Source organism: Crocodylus porosus, unplaced genomic scaffold, assembly GCF_001723895.1.
Source record: "Crocodylus porosus isolate Cpor-Errol unplaced genomic scaffold, CroPor_comp1, whole genome shotgun sequence".
Lineage (NCBI taxonomy): Eukaryota > Metazoa > Chordata > Crocodylia > Crocodylidae > Crocodylus > Crocodylus porosus.
In genome coordinates this window covers 10660266-10679555 of record NW_017728950.1, presented here as the reverse complement: position 1 = coordinate 10679555, position 19290 = coordinate 10660266, and the positions used below count along the sequence as shown (strand labels likewise).

General features: G+C 38.5%; 1 protein-coding gene across 2 annotated transcripts in view; it reads left to right on the top strand.

The window, feature by feature from the left end:
- The window catches only part of SLC27A6 (solute carrier family 27 member 6), a 50262-nt gene extending 40856 nt beyond the window's left edge, over positions 1-9406 (top strand). Inside the window, exons 7-11 of one of the 2 annotated variants that reach the window (XM_019555373.1) lie at positions 405-495; positions 3071-3269; positions 3656-3753; positions 4866-4996; positions 8085-9406. In XM_019555373.1, coding sequence (XP_019410918.1) covers positions 405-495; positions 3071-3269; positions 3656-3753; positions 4866-4996; positions 8085-8261 — 696 coding nt within the window. In that variant the 3' untranslated portion in view covers positions 8262-9406. The remainder of the gene's footprint in view (positions 1-404; positions 496-3070; positions 3270-3655; positions 3754-4865; positions 4997-8084) is intronic. The other variant, XM_019555374.1, reaches the window with a different exon arrangement.
- The last annotated feature ends 9884 nt before the right edge of the window (positions 9407-19290 follow it).

Sequence of the window (19290 nt, the reverse complement as noted above, 5' to 3'; positions counted from 1 at the left end):
ACAGACTTACCAGCTGTGAGCTGCCTGTTTAGTTTATGGCCAAATCTTTTCTGAAGGTTTTCCAAATCAATTTGGATGCTTTGAATCGAATCGGAGCTTTTAGTTGGTCTTCTGGTTAGATTCGGAGATTCGGTCCCTGAATCAGGCGGTATCTCTTCCAGATCGAATTGGCTACCAAAGCTTCGCACAGCCCTACTACTTACGGGCATGAAGAGGAAATAGGGTTTAGACCTTGATACTTACAAAAAAAAAAAAAAAAAAAAGAAACTAGGTTCTACACTCAGAAAAAGATTGTAGAAAAAATTTGAATGCAGTACCTAGAATTGCCATTGCTTATATTTGCTGCCACCAGATGTCACTATATAGTTGAATAACTGATGACCCATTTTTTCCCCTGTTTTTAGCTTTTTTCTCCTTCTGACTTAATAAAGTATGATTTTCAAAAAGATGAACCATTTAGGAATAAGCATGGCTGGTGTGAGAAAGTTAAGAAAGGTAAGAATGGTCTCTAACTGTTAATGTGAATAACTAAGAAGAGGGTTCATGTAATAAAATACCAACACTAGTAGCAAAAACAGTAGGCTGAATGACCTAAAGGAGTAATTTATTAAGCATTGTGAGGCTTCAGAGACAAAGTCTATTTAATGATAGTCTGGCAGATAGTTAAAGCACAGAAAATCCAAAATCTGTTTATAAGCTGAAGGCTGGCTCTGTAGAAGATGCATCAGCAGCAAAGACCTTTAACCTATGGAAACCTATTCTCCCTCTTTCCTTTACTGTTCATGCCATGTATGGGCTTAGCTTTGCGTATGGTCTAGGGCAGTCATACATATGGCCCACAGGGCTTCTAACCATAGCTGCCAGAGCATCTCTGTTGGTGCTAGCAGCAAAAGAGTTAATGCTACAGCCACTCAAACCCCATCATTTGTATTTGTCAGAGCAACTGTACTGATATCAGTAGCAAAGGATTTAATGCCACTGATGCTCAACTCCTGTTGCTGTGGCTGTTGGAGCTGCTCTTAGTGCAGCAATTGGCAACGGGCATCCTGGCCTGTGATTGATACTGTGGCTCTGGCAGTTGTGGTGAAGGTGGTTGAGTGGTACCAGCACAGCAGCAGTGTTGGTGTTTGTGGTGGGAAAAAAAAGTCCAGTGGTCCAGATCCAGCCCACCAACTTGTTTGAGTTTGATAGCCTCAGTCTAGTTAGTTTCTAAAGGGGATTTGGTGCATCAGCTGTTAATCATAATGCCAAAAAAGGGAGGAATGTTGAAATGGGTGATGTCTCTTTATTATTGGAAAATGGTGAAATACTTTCCAGGGCCTAAATAATTAAGGAGGATGTTGGACAGTACCTGATAGAAATAAACACTTTTCTTCCACACAACTGTCCTAAAAATGTTGGCTCAAGAGATCGTTGACCCTTCAAGATTAATTTCTTTATAAATCTTGGAATACCAGGTAAATCCAGAAAATGGGAAGTATATTTATATTGCTCCAGTTTTTAAAGAGGACGAGCAGTGTAGCCTTATATCCAAAAGGCTAATGGGATTATTAGATAAATAAGAGTAGTGACCTGAAGTATTACTGTGATCTTGTCCCTTAATTCAGAAATAGATGTGTCAAATTCTGCTGTCAGTAATTTTACATGTTGAAAAATTAGAATATGTGCAGAAGAGGTACAAAAATTAATATGTTTAATCAGAAAAAAGAAGATTTGAGGGGCGACTCATTCCAACATACAGGTACCTTCACAGTGCTTATCATGTATGAAAGAACTGTTTCATCTAGTAGGGAAAAGCCTACAAACCAGGATCAGGAAGATGAAGCTGCACAGATTTAAGTCAAAAGTTGAGCATCTCTTTTTTTTAACAGTCAGGGTCATTAAGCACTGGATCAAACTATCATAGGAACTCATAGATTTACTTTCTCATCATATGTTCAGATCAAGACTGCATACCTTTCTGAAAGATGTGTGCTTTTTTCAAAAACACATTAGTCTTCATACTGGTGTAAGTGGGTAAAAGTTAATAGCAAGCAATGCACAGGTCAGACTATATGGTCTAATGGTCCCTTTTGGTTTCTAAATCTATAAATCTACCATAAATAGGACAAAATTCTCTTAGGAGGATATGACATAAAAGCATCACAATTTAATCTCTCTTGTGTATTTTTTATTTAACCACTTTTGTACACTCAGAACAGCGTGACCATATAGCCTTACTGGTTATATACATTTTGTATAAACATGGAAACCTGCAGTTGAAGCTTGTGTTTGTACATAACCCCAGAATGTGCATAGACACAATCAGTTTGGGAACTGTAGTGCAAATTTTGTGATATGTACCACTAATCAGTTAGTAAACTAATACCTGCCTACATTCTGCATGCACCAAACATTTTATTCTGGTCTTAACTTACTTAGTACTTTTTGAAAATAAGTTGTGTTTAAATTTTCAGACATAAAACTGAAAAGTACTAATTTGATTCTAAACATCCCACCAGCCTTTTCTGCCTTCACTGGGCATGCTGGGTGCTTGGTACTCTAGAAAATCAACTTTTCTAAAACATAAATTTTAAACACTTTTTTTTTTTTTTCAAGTCCTGTCACTTTCTCCTGAGCACTAAAAGGAAACTTATTGTAAACAGGACTTCTACATGTTTACACATCCAATAAGTATGCAGCAGGAGTAGGAAGTGCATTTTGAGAGGATACTGAATCCTACTGTATAGTAGCTGATATCCCCAAAAGATAATGAAGGCTAATTTTCCATTGCTCTGCATGTTCCATAATTAATTTTATATGTAAAGAGTTAATATAAAATATTGTTCTCTGATTTGTCAGCATTTTACATTTACTTTTTATTCATGTGATTAAACAAGGTACAAAGTAGTGCCAAATTGGGGGAACTTTTTTTTGTTAGACACATGGATACATCATGCTGGAGTTCTTGTGTCTTATGATACACATTTCTTTATAGTAAATTAACTATAAGTTAATTAACTGTACCTTGTAAGTTAGTAGCAGTTCTACTGTATATTACATAAATACTTAACACAATGTTTCTGTGTAGGTGAAGCTGGTCTTCTCATTTCCAAAGTGAATACAAAGAATCCATTCTTTGGTTATGCTGGAAATAAGAGAGAGACAGAAAAGAAATTGCTCCACGATGTGTTTAAGAAGGGAGATCTCTATCTTAATTCAGGCGATCTGCTGGTTCAAGACCAAGAGAACTTTCTTTATTTTTGGGACAGAATTGGGGATACCTTCAGGTATAATTGCTATTTTCGTATTAAGTTTGTTTATTAAAAATCTGTTGTTCTTGGGGCAGGATAATATTGCTTGCTTTGTTTCATATCTGGTTTTGAAGTGTCTAAGTAAGTTAGTGTCTAATTTTATAAATGTCATTACAAAATAGCTAACTTTGTTTCTTATAAACAAACAGTCCCTCAGATAATGTTTTTCAGAAGTATTTTGGGAAATGAAGTTTTGTTTTGTGAGTATTTTGGGGAGTAAGGGGACTGAATTCCAAATGAGGAACAAATGAGGTGATGTGCTAGAATAAGGTGAACATAAATCCTATTAGCATCCATCAAGAGTAGAATATACCTATGTTTTCATATAAATGTAGCATTTTGTGTGTTGTCCTCAAATTTAGGTGGAAAGGGGAGAATGTTTCAACTGCAGAAGTTTCTGATGTTGTTGGTATGCTGGACTTCATACAGGATGCAAATGTATACGGTGTACTTGTCCCAGGTATGTCAAGTGTTCTTTCTTCAGTTTGTCCTTTAGCTGTGATTGCTGCTGCTCCATAGTTGTAAAATCATCAGCTCAGCTATTTAACTTCTATTTCTCTAACAAGCTGTTATGGAGAACTGAAATAACAGTAGATTGTGAATCAGTCAGTGAATGCTCTACAGTGATATTTGTAATATGAGACGCAACCGTGTTTTTGTTTGTTTGTTTTGTTTTGTTTTGTTTTTTTACAGACATGCACACTTTATTTTGATATGAATTTGGGATGGCAGGGCTTTGAATTAATTCTCCAAGTATTATTAAAATTGCAAATTGTGTAGAATCCACACCTCCGTATAGCAAAATAAAAGTATCTCAGTAGGGTATGGAGGAAAATAATTTTAACCACACTTAAAGTGAAAAATGTATTCACTAATCAACCAAGCACTTGCAAAAACTAAGCTTGTTTTCATCTTTAATTTAATCTAGTAAACTAGCTAGGAGGAAGAATTTTTCTGAAAAGCCCCTCAAAAATGAATTCAATTCGTAAACTATTGAATAATAAGAAACAAATTATATTTTCTGAAAACAATCTATGCCTAATTTCTATATACTACTCTGACTCTTTATACCACAGACTTTTTTACACTCTCCTAATTTGGTGTTAATTCATTGAAATCCATTAATATTAAATCATTTTTAAAGTTTGATTAATTCCTACTTCCACATCCTCACAAGAATTATGTAAATGGATGTTACTGTACTGTAAGTGAGAATAAGGAGCAGAGTATATTCAGGTTTCTCCATCATATATTCAGCATCCTGGAACTACAGTGTACACTTAAGGAATAATGGTGGTAACTCATGTCACTCCATACATATTTGAAAAGAAAGACTGAAAGAATACATGATGGAACTAATTTTATGGAAGGTTTTTCTGTTGCTTGAAAAGTTTTTATTTCATCTCATGTGGGTGTCTCATTTGATTAAAACACACTATTTGATTATTTGTTCAGACTAATTTTCAGTATGTTAATGAACTACATTTGTTTTTTAAATATGAGGTCAGTGGGGAAATCTGATTTTATAGTTTATATAGCATGTACCCGTCATCAAAACATTTTTCCCCCCAGATCATGAAGGAAAAGCAGGAATGGTTGCTTTTACTTTAAAACCCGATAAAACATTAAATTTGGAACAAATTTACGAACAAGTTGTGACATGCCTACCAAGTTATGCCTGCCCGCTGTTTTTAAGACTCCAGGTAATTTTGTGCACATAAATACACTATGCACATAAATCTGCACATCATTTGAACAGAGAAATAAAAGAATAAAAAGCAACATGGCAGGTTTAGAGGGAGACTTTAAATAGTATATTCCATAGTAAGTAGAATCAGTCATACCACCAATCTATTCTCTATTAATGATTTAGAAGGGGGAATTAGATAGCACACTAATGACATTTGTAGATTATGTTAAACTGAGAGGAATTATGGATACCAGCGAGGACAGAGATCATACAAAGGGATATAGAGAGATTTAGAGACATGGACAAAATAACAAAATGAGATTCATGTTGGTAAAATGCAAACTAATGTATTTGGGGAAAATAACCTGAAACCAATATATTTAGTGAGACTTGACAAACCTGGAAAAATAAATAGAAAACAGAGTTATAGTGAAAAGTGAATTAGACATGCATTTGGAATGAGATACTTTTGAAAATGTACTTTGACAGCGGTATCATATGTTAGAGAAGAGTTAACAGGTTTTATTATTATTTGTAGTACCTTGGTGTGTGTGTGCCCTTAGTCGGGCACCAGGACTATTAGGTGCTGAGCAAAAGGACACTTCCTGTCCCAAAGTAGACTACTAGAGATGAGAGGAATACAAAGAGAGAGGGAAGGACAAGGAAACAAGACAGTTTGGATCAGCATAATAGGCAGTGGAGTAGGTCTTATGTAATTGGAGAAGGGGAACCCAAGAGAATTGTAAGTGGCATGTATAACCAGCTTTTAGATGAAAGGTAAAGGAAAAATGGGAGGCAGTAATGGAAGTTGAAAGTTGTTTTATTTTTTAAGATTGGAAAGACTAAGGCCTTGTTTAGCCAGGGATGTCAGACTTGTTTGACCTTGTGGGGCTATGGATGAGTGTCAAACTGTGGTGTTGTTACTAACGCCATGGATGCTGGAGGCACTGTTTTGGTATGGCTCTGGAACCCAGGGATTTAACACTGCTGCTGCTTGCCCACCCCTTTTCCCTGCTGTGGATCGTAAATTGCCACAGGTGACTAAAAATCCTGATTTCAGTGGCAGGTAAGAAGAGGGTGCCATGAGTTGCATTAACTTCCTGGGTTTTGGAGCCACACTGAAACTGACACTCCAGCAGTTGCAGGGATGAATACTGCTGCTGCAGGAGCCCCAGAGGTGATGTGATCCAGCCTGCAAGCATGCCCATAGGCCAGGTAACCCACTTCTGCAGGCCAGATCAAGCTGACAGGCTGTATGTTTGAGACAGCCGTGATCTGCACCGTCATTGTGCTGAGCCTGGGACTACAAATAAGGGAGTGTCCCCCCACCCCACTAGCTCCCACTCAATGTACACTAAATCTCAGAGTTATGACAACTTACCAGCTTCAGGGAACCCTAAGAATGAACCCAGAAGCATATCTGAAACAGAGAGCTGGCAGAAGCACTCTGAGCTGGTTTGATTTCTGAACTTTGGTATGTTGTGAATGGCAATAAGTGGGCAGGGTTTGCTTCTCTGTGTTGGTCCCACTCAGGCAAATGTAGACAAGTCCTAAAGCATGTTTGTCTTATGAGAGCAGAGTGAAAGGGTAAGGCATACATCTCCACATACAAATAATGTGGAATCGGTTTACTCTAGTCTAGAGAAAACAGTCCCAGGCACATGTCTACGCATGCAGGGATGAGGAAGTAGATTTTCTGCTCCTAGCAGCAGACAGCTCCCATTCCCTGCACCATGCCCCTGCAGCGCCAGGGGGAGCTTTAAGCTCCCTGTACTTGTTAGTCCAGGGGCTGGCAGGAAGTATGGGGCCAAGAGACAGCTGTTTCCTGGCAGGGGCTGGGACATTGTTCCTTGCCCCCAGGAACTGCCTGCTGCAGTGGCAGACTCTGCCAGTGGAGCACAGGCAGGGACAATGTCCCCCTGCCCTGGCAGCAGGGGGGCTCCCAGATCTGGAAGTGGGGCCAGAGTTGGGAGATCCTGATTTCCTAGTCAGTCACAGGGCCTCCCAGCGCCAGCTGTCTGGTTGTGGGACCCAGGCTGGGAGATCCTTATCTGCCAACACCAGCTTCCCGGTTGCGGAGCTGGCACTGGGAGATCCTTATGTCCCAGCCCAGGCCACATAACTACAGAACTCAGCCTGGGAGATAAGGATCTCCCAGCCCCCACCCCACAATTGCAAAGCAGGGGCCGGGACATAATCCTCACCCAGGCTCCAGTGGCAGAGCCCTCCCCAGCAGCAGGCAGCTCCCAGGGGCAAGAGCAATCTTCTACCTCCTGCTGCCCAGCTGATTAGGAGCACATTTGCTCCCAGTCAGGTGTCTATATGTGCACTACTGCACTGCGCAGTTACTAATCACAAGCACATTTGCTACCTGCCTTTACAGGTAGCATATTTCCTTGTGATTAGAGCAAATTACTGTGCAATAAGCATCTGCATGTGTAAATGCAGACTCTGCAGTTATTAGCTCCACTGCAGTGAAGCATCTCATAGACACACCCAAAGAGAAGTATAAGGGAGGAGACTAGCACATTCAAATGAGATCAGGAAGTGGGATGAGGGATTCAAGGAACAAGTGGAGGCACTGAAGGGAGAGAGCAAATGAAAAACTTCTGTATGTGATGGGAGAAGGGGAGGGAATTGGAGGAGAGGCAGAAAGAAGGGAAAGAAAATCAAGGAGAGGGGTAAAATCATATTATATTTTTTTCCAGTTATCTCTTGGAAGAAACCACTAAGATTCTGTGCAGAGACCAAACTGGGGAAGGAGGTAGCAGAAGGATTTAACCAAGTGAAAAATGGTGGAAAGGCAGTTCAGATTGTATGGGATTCAATTTTATTGGCAAAATATAATTTCTTAGCTAGGAAGATGGCAAAAAGGAAGGGAAGATGGGAATGGGCAAATTTGTTGTGGAGGAAGTTAGACTGATCATAGGATGCCAGTCTTGATAGGGTTTCATCTTATTTTGAAGTGGGTTGCATATCTAGTTCAGCAGCTGCTGAACTAGTCATGAACGTAAGTCAAGTAGGATGTTTTTAAATAGACGTTCCTTCAGACAAAACAATAAGTATTTCCTATGAATGCTGAATCTTTCTTTCTTCTATAGGAAACCATGGAGATGACAGGAACTTTGAAACAACAAAAATTTCGGTTGGTGGGTGAAGGGTTTAACCCTTCTGTAATTACTGATCCACTTTACTTTTTTGACAGCTCTAAGAAATCTTATGTTCCATTAACCAAAGAACTTCATGCCAAGATCTTATCTGGGCAAATGAAACTTTAATTACTGGTAAATTGTTAACAAAATTACCCATGTGGACTACTGGATAAGAAATAAGTCAATTAGCAATATTTGTATCTAGTTATCCAAGATAATAGTTTGTGTTCTTGATTGTTGCAATTCAGAAGTTTCATGATACCTTTAGTTTTTTTCCCCATAATTGAACAATTATTGATTCCTACCTCTTGATACATGAAAAACAGTTAAATTATTTTTAGTGGATGTTTAAAATATATTTCCTGCTACATTTTGGTTATGAATGTCCCAGTCCTGTTTTTCTCTAATGAAATAAGTAAATGGCATTTGGAGAAAAAAAATAATAAACAGTAAAAGGACATGATGATAGAAAACAATGTTAATGTCTTTTGCTGTTTGTTTTGTAAGTTGCATAAATATGAATGGATATTGTTTTAAAAAAAAAAAATTAAAGGCGTATAAAGGTGAGAAGAGAAGCAAAGCAAGCTGTTTCTTGCTCTGCTGCTTGCTTCTATTACTTCTTGATGGTGAGAGCACATATCTGCATTGCAATCTTAATGTGCCAGGCATGTTTGAGGGTAATGACATTCTTGAGGGTACTGCTTCTTGGGGCACTAAGTTTGTTGGAGATATGCCCTTAGTTTCAGTACATGAAAGACAGAGTATCATGTCCCTGTCTTGTAGCAACTGGGTCTTGGTTGTGTCTTGTTTTGATTCTTGATTCACTCACAATATTTTGATTCACAATATTTGTGCACAATACTTAAGTTTCTTGTGCAGTTCAAGTTTTGCTTTTAAATGGCTTGATCCAAAGCCCGTTGAAGTCACTGGAGATCCTTCCGTTCTGATCTGTGTGTGCCTTGCCTGCCTTCATTCCTACCCCATCCTCATGCACTGATGTGCATAAGTCTGGATTGCATGTAACGGAACTAAGTGGAAGCCATTACCAACTACCAGTCAAAATTGTTCTTAAAACATGAAAAGCTTGAATAAAAAAGGTATATTAGGCCTTCATAAACTTCATTGGGACTAACAAGGAGGTTTCTTCCTGCTTCAATGGCTGCTTGAGATTATTATTTATATGTATTAAAAGGTAATAGAATATTTTGGAATTCCAAACTATACTTACTAATCTGCTGTTTTTAAAATAAAGGGTACAACTTTCTAAAACAGTATGCATTTTGTCTGAGTGATTTAGGTTCAATCCCTTCAAGTTGTTTTGAGGTTTATTACATCATGCTTCTCTCACACAGCAGAAGACTAGTCAAATATTGTGATAGATCTCTTTTAAGCCCACTTTCTTCAGTTGTTCCTTCAGATATTTACAGACCTTTTCATTGTTAAAATTTGGTGACTAGTCTGTTCAACAATGGATATCAAACATCTCTTTATTTGATATGACAGAGAGCTTTAGTAGACTCAAGTTTTACTTGCAATGTATACTTTCCATTCTTTTTTTAAAATCAGACTTTTTAGACTTTTATTAAATCATGTCATTAACTTTTTTGTGTTTTTAAATTGTTGTTCCTAAAGAAACAGACAGTAAAAAAAAAGTCTGAAAAGGTAAATAATTTACAGCGTGTGTAAGTTCCTGAACGTCCCATGTTTTACAGGATCTCTGCTGAAATTACGCCATTTTGCAACTTTTCAGAGTCGTAAGACAAGGCTTATTATACGTGTTACAGCAATACAGTGAGAGGATGTGCATATCCCAGTGTAAAATAAAATGCTGAACTGGCACTGAAGTTAGTCTAAATCAGTGGTTCTCAACCTTTTCAGATTCAAGGCACCTCTCGTTTGACTTGAGGCGCTGAGTTAAGACTTGAGGCGCCCCTTAGAAAATGCCAGCTCTTAGTTTTCACTCATTTTTTGACTGCGGAAAAATAGAGCAGTTCTGTTGCAGAGAACTCAAAGACCTCAACAGGTTAGAATGTTTTTTACACTGTGAATTTGTGTGTGAAATCTCTGGGTTTATCTTGTGAATCATGTTTCCACACTAGGAGTTGTAACATTGCATGGCATCCTAAGGCACGCTTGAAAGGTTCTCAAGGCACCCCAGGGTGCTGTGGCATCCTGGTAGAGACTTACTGGTCTAAACACTAGTGATGTTGACAGTAGCTATTATCAAGCTTCTTTCATATGAAAGAGCTAAAAAGCTCGGCGCAGATCATTCTTATCCCATCCTCAGGCTCAGAGCTGTATGAAGGACAGGCTTGAATGGTTCTGCAACACTGTCCACCACTGTTTTGCTTTAGGAGGCATGGCACTACACTTCATGAAGTTGTGGGAGAGGAAGCATAATGGAGGAAGGCCTGGGTACTTCCAACCATAAGTCTTCAGAAATAACGAGAATTTAAAATAAATGCTGAGACTTTCTACTTGCCTTTTGCATCTTCAAACATATGGAGGTCACATTTTCAAATGGTTTTTCACAACCAAGAGGATTAGAAAACCTATGAGTCTCATGTAATAATATGACTCTGGTAGCTTGGGGCTTCAAGAAAAACACCAAATATTGTAGACGTGACAAATCATGAGTTTGCAGTACTGAAGACTAGGGGGAATCACCATATACTATCTCCTTTCTTGCTCTAGGGAGTCTCTTTAGAAAAGCTGATTCCACACAAGCCTGTGTTAACTTTTTTCAACAAATCTCTCTCGTGGTTCCCAGAAGCTGCTACAGCCAGGGTGCTGCTCAAGAAATAGCTGTACTGTTAGAAGCTAAAGTTCTTTTAATAATACTGGGCCACTTTACTAGTGGATTTGCTTACTGTTTATCCCCCTGTCCTCACCCCTCCAAATCCAAGTAGCTTCCTAGGGAATCTGATAGATCTTTGGGTTAGATTTTCAGCAGAAGAGAGAACTCCAGCACCTTATCCTACTCTATTGTGTAGTTTGAGAGAGTGATCTTAAATAATTCTTCCCAGATATTCCTACATAAAAAGTCTTTTACTTTTTCTTTTAAGGAAGAGAGTATGCTGAAAGTGTGCCATGTTCATTTTATAAGAATACAACACCTGAAATCTTTAAAAAATTCAGCCAAATTTTTTTCTTCAGAAAATCTTTTTTAGTTATTGTTCCAAAACATGTTTCCAATGCTTTTTTCTATTAATAATTTCTGTGGTGAAGAAAGGCCTCAAAGACCAACTAAACACAGTTAACTGATTGGGATAAATGCTACCAATTTTTAGTCTGGGTGCTGCTGCAGACTAAACTGGAGCAAGTTCAGCATATAGTTTCACACACCCCTATTTATGTCCCAGTTGATTACAACTTCTGTCACTGAGATGCTGCAAGAGAAAAATCAATACTGTACATTTCTGGATGCTTTTGTCCTTCTGCAAAAATGATCAGCTCCAAGATTTTTTGTCAAGTTCTTAAGTGTTATGTAGACTGCTTTCTATGGTTGTGCCCTCTACACTGTTTTGTACCTGAACAATCCAGCATTTCCCATACAAAAATAAGCAAGAGCTGGCTGGCTAATTCTTACTGAATAATTTATTTAATAAAGTTTACTTCCTATATGTGTTGTGAGTTAAGTATGAACAGATTTTGATTTTTCTTGAATTTGACAATTGCTGAATTATTTCTGCAAATAGTTCTTGGCATATAATTTGAGCATGAACAGCTGATTTTTGAATAGTTGAGCTGTTTTTATGGGTCAGAGAGATCATGATTCATTTCTTTTTGTCTATGACACAGCAGGGTCCTAGGAGCGGCTGTGATCTCTCCTAACGCCCCCTACCGTGCCAAGTTTGGAATAAAGCACCCTCATGCTCTCCTGCCACGTCTTTGATGTTATGTATTTTATAAGGGAGGCTGCCTTTTGTCCCCTTGGACACAGCGCTCTGGTTTATCCTGGCCCCTGTTCTGTATTGATTGACTTGGTGAACCCTAGACTTATAGGCTATACATGGCTCCAACCACCCCTGTACCAAGCCTTGCAGATGTCCCGGACATTGTTTAGTCGATTTCCTTTGGTGCTCTCTGGCTTGTCTTGCAGCCCGTGCCCTCACTGGTGCTGGGGTCCCCACACTACCATGGAGCCCCTGTGAGGCCTCCTCCAACCCCTAATAGCCTCACCCAGTCCTCCAGTCTTATAGAACTACAAACAGAAAACTCAAGCCCCTGGGCTATAACATAAAATCTAAGCAATCTGGCTAACCATCATTCAAATCCCTACCAGGGAAGTTTCCACCCAGTATCTGCAAAAAGAAGCTGCTCAGGCTATCAGGCTTCTCTACTCTGCTTGCTCCAGCAGAGCTCCTTCTTCCTTAGCTGCTAGCAGAGAGGCTTGCCTGGCCTCAGCCTGGATTATATATAGGTCAGGTCCTGCCCCCTTCTAGTCAGCTGACCAACTGTGGTTGCCCCGGCAACCAGCGTCTGTACCTCTTTATAGGAGCAGAGTACTCGGGTGCTCTGCGACAGTCTAAAAGGCTAATTCTAAGAATCAGGTTCCCAGTGCAGAAAGAGGTTCACAAATGCAAATTTTAAATTAAATTTTGGCAAATATGTTTGTCTACATTTTCCTATTTTGAAAAATATTTCACTATAATTATTTGTCAGATTATTAATGATCAGCCAACAGTCAAAGTAAGTTCATTAGACTATCTGAACAAATACTCATAGAACTGTTTTTGTAATATTCACCCTGTAATTTTAGTAGTATTGTACCTGATACGTACTACTTCTAATTGACATTCAGTGTAGTGAAATTAATTAACCTTCCCACAAGGGTTATAATAGGATTATTTTCTGGTCCATATTTATAACCTTAATGGAAAAATAGACCATATTAACAGACCAAAGTGCTTCATTAAAGCTACCTTGGCTAGCTCAGGCACCAAAATTGTGCTACCTGTGCCAATATAGACCTCTGTGGGGGGCTAATTCCTCTTGTTTGCAAGATACAGTTACACTCCATACTCAAAGAACAGCATCTACGTGGGAATAAGATTTCAATGCTACAAACAGACCTCCAAGTCTCCCAGAGTTGTATGTATTCGGACACTACCAGAATAGCCCCCCCCCCCCTTCAACATCATGCCAGATACGACATGAAGCATAATTTTTGTGCTTAATTTCATCATGCAGATTTCAAAATTAATTTCTAAAATTTTCTGGAACCTAAAGGAAAGGAACACAAAGGCATTATCATGCCTGTTCCATATGCTACAAAATAAAAATTATTCCCTTGTATAAACCAAGTTCCCATGTGGGGAAGAAAAAAAGTTGAATCAATACAAACAAAAAGTGTTAACTTGTGGTTCTAGTGATGGGAGCCTCTTCCCTCCCTTTGAGTGTTCGAATCAGTCTTGCCTGGATTACGACAGCAGGCACAGGAGATAAGGTCAGTTTTGAGTGTACTATGCTTTTCCTCATCTTCCACAAATAAATGGGCAGAGTTTAGACATCAATATGTTGTGTCTGCCAAGATATAAGGAGAGGAAGGCCTTAGCAAAGTACTCCTTAGCTGTACTTAACTGCAAGTGGCCAGGATGGGGGATACTTTCACCCTAACTATACCTTTGGCTAGGTATACACTGGAAATATTTACTGGTATAATATGCTTGCTTGGGATTTTTTATGGCATATTTCTACTGCCTAAAAGCCCTTGCTTAGATATGCTTTTGCTGGCAAAAATATATTTTTCTGCTGGTACATCTTATTCAGACAATTGATATAAGATATACTTTGGCTATTGTAGTCTGTCTCTCCATGAGAACGTCGTCAATATTGCTATCCCAGAATGGCTATACTGGTCATGCTCTTTAAATGCTGATTTGGCTTCAAGGTTCAGCACAAAAGGAGTTTTAAGGAATTCATTAGTGAATACAGACGCTATTTTAAGTACACTTTGCAAGTAGGTAGATGAATGCCTTGATGTATGTGATCTAATGTATAATATTGACAGAGTCGTGATTAAGTATGGCCCGTAATTCAGAATGAGCTGCTGGCATGAATAACCACGGCATTCAAAAGGGCTAGCTAGTAATTCTTCAAATCTCTTCATCTCTTTCAGTATGGAAGGAAAGTGGTAAACTTTTAAAATGAGAATGGAAGAAAATGCTTTAACACACATTGATATGTGACCAAATAATATATGTTGACATACAGTTGCTTACCTGATAATTTACAATACTGTATGTTTCTCAGGTGCTTGTGTATGTTTGTTAATGGAATTTAGCTTCTGTGTCTCAGGCTGCTGAGATTAGTTCATATAATAGAAAGATTGTAAGTAGACAAGATGTCTTTATTACTATCCAGCTTAGACAGCCTTGGTTAATCTCACTGATGTGGGGAATGTTTATAATCAGCTACAAATGCTGACATTGGTGATACTTATTTTTTATGTTTACATTAATCAGTTCTGCAGTTAGTTACACAAAGATGTATTCACTCAAATTGCATCTAATTTGAATCATGAAGCTGAAATGTTCATGCCCCATGAAATGAACAATGAAATGACAGATATGTTTTGATTGCAGCCTGCTCAACCAAAGCAAATGCAAATTTGTTAGTTCAGAGGAGAATGTTTTTGGATATACTATTAGCTTTGCATTCTAAGAGGTGGCTGATGGATAGCAGAGGATGTAACAGGATTTCCTGAGTAATGTCTCCAGAAGATTGTTTTTAATTGTAAGTAAAGCCATGCAAACCTAATTCAATTGTCAGTTGATCCTTATTTTGCTATTTTACCATGTACATACTGCACAGTTAAAGTTTTACAAATGGAAAGTATCAAATTAGGAGCCAACAATTTGAGTTCTAAAACTGGTCTCAGTATGCAGAGATTTTGGTTAACCTAATAAGTGCTGCATGTTGTAATCTGCATTTATTTATAGTGGATGTGTCGAGAGCTGTTCAGAGTTTAAAGAAGCTTGGAATACCTGCTATACTGACCTGCAGGGAAAACAGTTTCCTAGGCAAAACCTGCCAGATGGCTTAAGAGTGACTTACATTTTTCTCACAATAAAAAAAACAAGCATACTAATAGCAGTAAACCGTAATACTAGCATAATTGGAGATAATGTGGCATAGCCCAGGGAGAATTAAAGATTTTTCTTGGGATTTTAAAAGTGTTTTTTTTTTTTAATGTCCTTGAAAAGTCCCTATCATTGAAGACCATTTTTTTTTCAAGTAGCTTTTTAAACTTTTTTTTGACAATGTATTACATTTCTAGCATTCACTGAAACATCCTTTTGAGTGTGGTACATATTAAAAGGTAGGGACTTCGTTTGAGCTACTTTTTTCACATGCTGGTCAAGGTTCCCTATTCATCTACTAACTTAGTGGGGTGGGGGGCGGTGGGGGAAACCCTTTAAAGAGTTAAAAATCAACCCTTGCTGATTTTTGGATGTGGTTTTACTTACCACTATGACATCATTTGAAAGCCTCTCCTAAGTAAACCTGTGCATCCTGCTTTAGGCCATGGCCATCTTTCACTAGGTACAGGGGATACAGAGCTGTTCAAGTGGTGGCACAATATGCTGCTTTCTGGGGGGGATGTGGTATGAGCTTCCTGAGACTTGGAAGTCAGACTTGGGATAGCAGGGGCTGAATTTGTGCCAGTAACAAAGTGCACAACCTCTGCCTGAGAGAAAAGGACTTGTATGGTGCTCTCCAGATTTTCTGGTCCAAAGTCTGGAGGGGCAGTGACATATTCCCGGAGGAAATATATCCAGAGGTTGCATCCCTATGACCACTTTCATTCTCACTACTAGGTCTCCAGTAAAGGTCCGACAATGGAACTTACCTAAAGATGTCTAGATATGCTTCTCCCTGTATTCCCTCAGCTAGAAATACCATTGCCAACAGACGGTATCAAACTTTGATCCTTGGTTGTCATTGTAGCATACCACACCTAAATGAAAAACAGTTTTCTTGCCCTAATGAATGTCATGAAGAATAATGAATATCAACCATCATTAACAGCACAGCCACTAACGGATATTTTCTTGTCTTTTCTTCCACTGATGGAGTCCATCCTCGTAACTATTTTTAAAATCAGTCATCCTATAGTCTTTAATTTGCCAGTTTTGAGTATTTTTATTTTGGTGATGCAATTCAATTTACAAGCTCAAGTATTCCTTCAAAGGTTTTCTATCTTGATTATTCTCATTTGGAACATCTGCTTGACAAATGTCTGCAGCACAGCTATTCAAAGAAATGTGGTTTTCATTACTCATGATGAGACGGATAGGTTTAATTCCAGAAATCCTTAATCCACGAGTGATTGTACATTAAATTAAGATTTACCCCCTGCTTCCTTCTTTCATAAGATTTGCTTTGCTTTTTAATGGAGAAACAGAATGAGAGAAGATAAGCTGCCTACTGTAGAACCATTTCAAATTGGAAACTGAAGATTTCTCTGAGGGAACAGGATGGGTGACCTTATAACTGCTCCAGGTCTGGAAACACCTGTATTATTAGCTGAGTGTGTTCCTGGCAGGAAGATCTGACTGGCAATCAGCAACTTGAGCAATGAAACCCCCAAGTGTAGCTGTGGCATTTAATAAGTAAAAAAGCCTGTTTGTCAAAAATCTTCCTCAATGCCAGGAACAGGAAAATCTGAAGAAACAAAAATAAAGCTGTGATTCTTAGCTTTCTGAAAGTTGTGCGTGATTTGATTTCTTTGCTTTTGCAGTCATGCTATTATTGGGATCAGGATTGCAGGACTAGTAATTCAAGAGTAATTTTATAAACTGGATAAACATTTGAGGCCACAATTCAAAACTGAATGAAGGTCATGTGAATATGGAGTAATGAATTGGAACATAGAAGCAAAGCTACTCCTGTTGTCATTCCCTTGACTTACAGAGAGGAAAAAATAGCAGCACCAGTAAGAATTTCAATGCTGTTTCTAAGGGTAAAATTTAAGAGTGGTGATTGGCTAAAATCGTCTTTTGTCCATTGAGCCTTTATTTAGTTCCAGCAGAATAACAAGACACATCTTAAATTGCAAGAAGGAAAGAGAAAGCAAAATTCTAAACCTGACAGCAGGCTTGTTACCTCAAGGCATTCATATTCCTCGGGGCAACAGCCTCTTCTCTAAGAAATCAGTACAGTAAAGGAGACTGACTTAACTAGAGCTGTTGCTGACTCATACCAGCTATCAGACTTGTGAATTTCCCCATATATTGCAGATCTATACTATTAAGCAATAACTTGACTCGCCAACCCCCCCCCCCACACACACGCACAAAAACCAACCCAAAAAGCCAAAAACAACCAAATTTGAAAAGTAATTTGAAAGGTTGCAAGCTGGTCATATATTATTCAAACTATTTCTTCCTTTGTTTGAGTCATTCAGTGCTGTATTTTGTGACAAACTGACAACTCTGTTGTAGTTTAGGTACTTCCAAAGGTATTCATTTTTATAATGGAACTGCATATGAAAAATAATCTCATGTTTCGTTACATTACAAAATACAGTAGCTCATATCTTAATTATTTTTATATTTTATTTGTTTTACATTGCCCCTGCAATTTAAGTTTAATGAAGGCTGTAGAACAGAAAATTCACAAAAACTTTATAGAATTTGTCAGGAAAAAAGATCAAAGAGACCTGTGACTTCTGGGATTCAGGGAGGTATGGACTGCAGCAAATTCTAGGAAAATCACTGAATAAATAGGTCCTGGATACAGCTGAGGCATCTTGCAACAGCACAAGAAGAGCATTAGTGCAAAACCCCTAGCTGCCTTGCTAACATACTGGGAAGAGCGATGGATAGCGCAATGAACCTGCCCATTCAGTTCTTGAGACTGAGACAGTCTACAGTCATTCTGCTAAGAGTGGTTCTGTAATGTGGTCAGTTGTCCCTCAGAAACTGGACTGAGATCCACTTCTCACTTCACACAAGTCAGATAACTGGTTTTAGAAGAAACAATATTTGTTAAGAATCAAATTTAAACAAATAGGAAAGCTAAGTGTTATCTGGCTACTGTGTCACGGTAGTATTTTTCATTTAATGGCATGATGTATCTTGTGCCCCATACTGCTGAGCTACTGTTCTTTAGTACCTTTAACATTCCTTCTAATGAAGTGCCACTTCTGATAATGGAAGGAGCAGTAGAAAGGTTTTTGAAAATTACATGGGAGCTAGAAATTATACAATTTGCAGAGTGAGGCTATTTCACATTAATACTGGAATAACGTAGCAGATTCTAATTCACCATTCTATTGGAGTAACATAGCTATAAAAACTTGAGTGAAGCAGTGGTGAATCATGCTTACTGCTATTTAAAAAATGTGACTATCCCTACAAAAAGCACTCTATGATTGAGGCCCTACTGGCCACATTGAGAGGTTTGCTTCACCTTATTCGGAAATGCAACTTCCTAGATACGTTTTGTTTCAGGAGGGTGGAGGGAGAAGGGGAATGTGTGATTATAATGCTTTTATATACTACGTATTAGGAAATCAATGAGATTATCTTCTAGCCTTTGTTTTAACTCTAATGGAACAAATGGGTAAAGAATCAACTAAATGGATGCTGCTGTCCTGCTAGCAAGATATAGGATTACAAATGTTTGCATTGAACTATATTCTTTTTTCATTTATCCTTGGGTTAGAGGTGAGATGCTCCATGCAGTGTCATGAAATAGCACTGCATATAGGGATTTCCTAGAAAACAAGTATTTGTGATGATTCTTGTGGGCTACAAATGAATGTGGTAGGAAGAATGGGGTACCATTACACCCAAATTTGGGTAGGAAAAATTGGTAGGAAAATCACAATCCCGAACACTCTTCTGGATACTGGCATCCAAATATTAGACCAGAAAGAGAGAGCAAGAGTAAACATGACTCTGAGTCTATGAGGTGTTCACATGGGGGAAGCCAAGAAATTGTTTAATATAAAATACATAAACATTAATTGGGGCAGGGACTGGAGTACTCCCATCCTTTTCAGGTTTCTCTTCCCAGCCAAGTGCTCTAACCACAAAATTAAAGAATCATGCTCTTTCTTAGATTTCATAGACATTAGGGCTGGAAGGGACCTCGGGAGATCATCGAGTCCAGCCCCCTGCCCAAAGGGCAGGAAGTCAGCTGG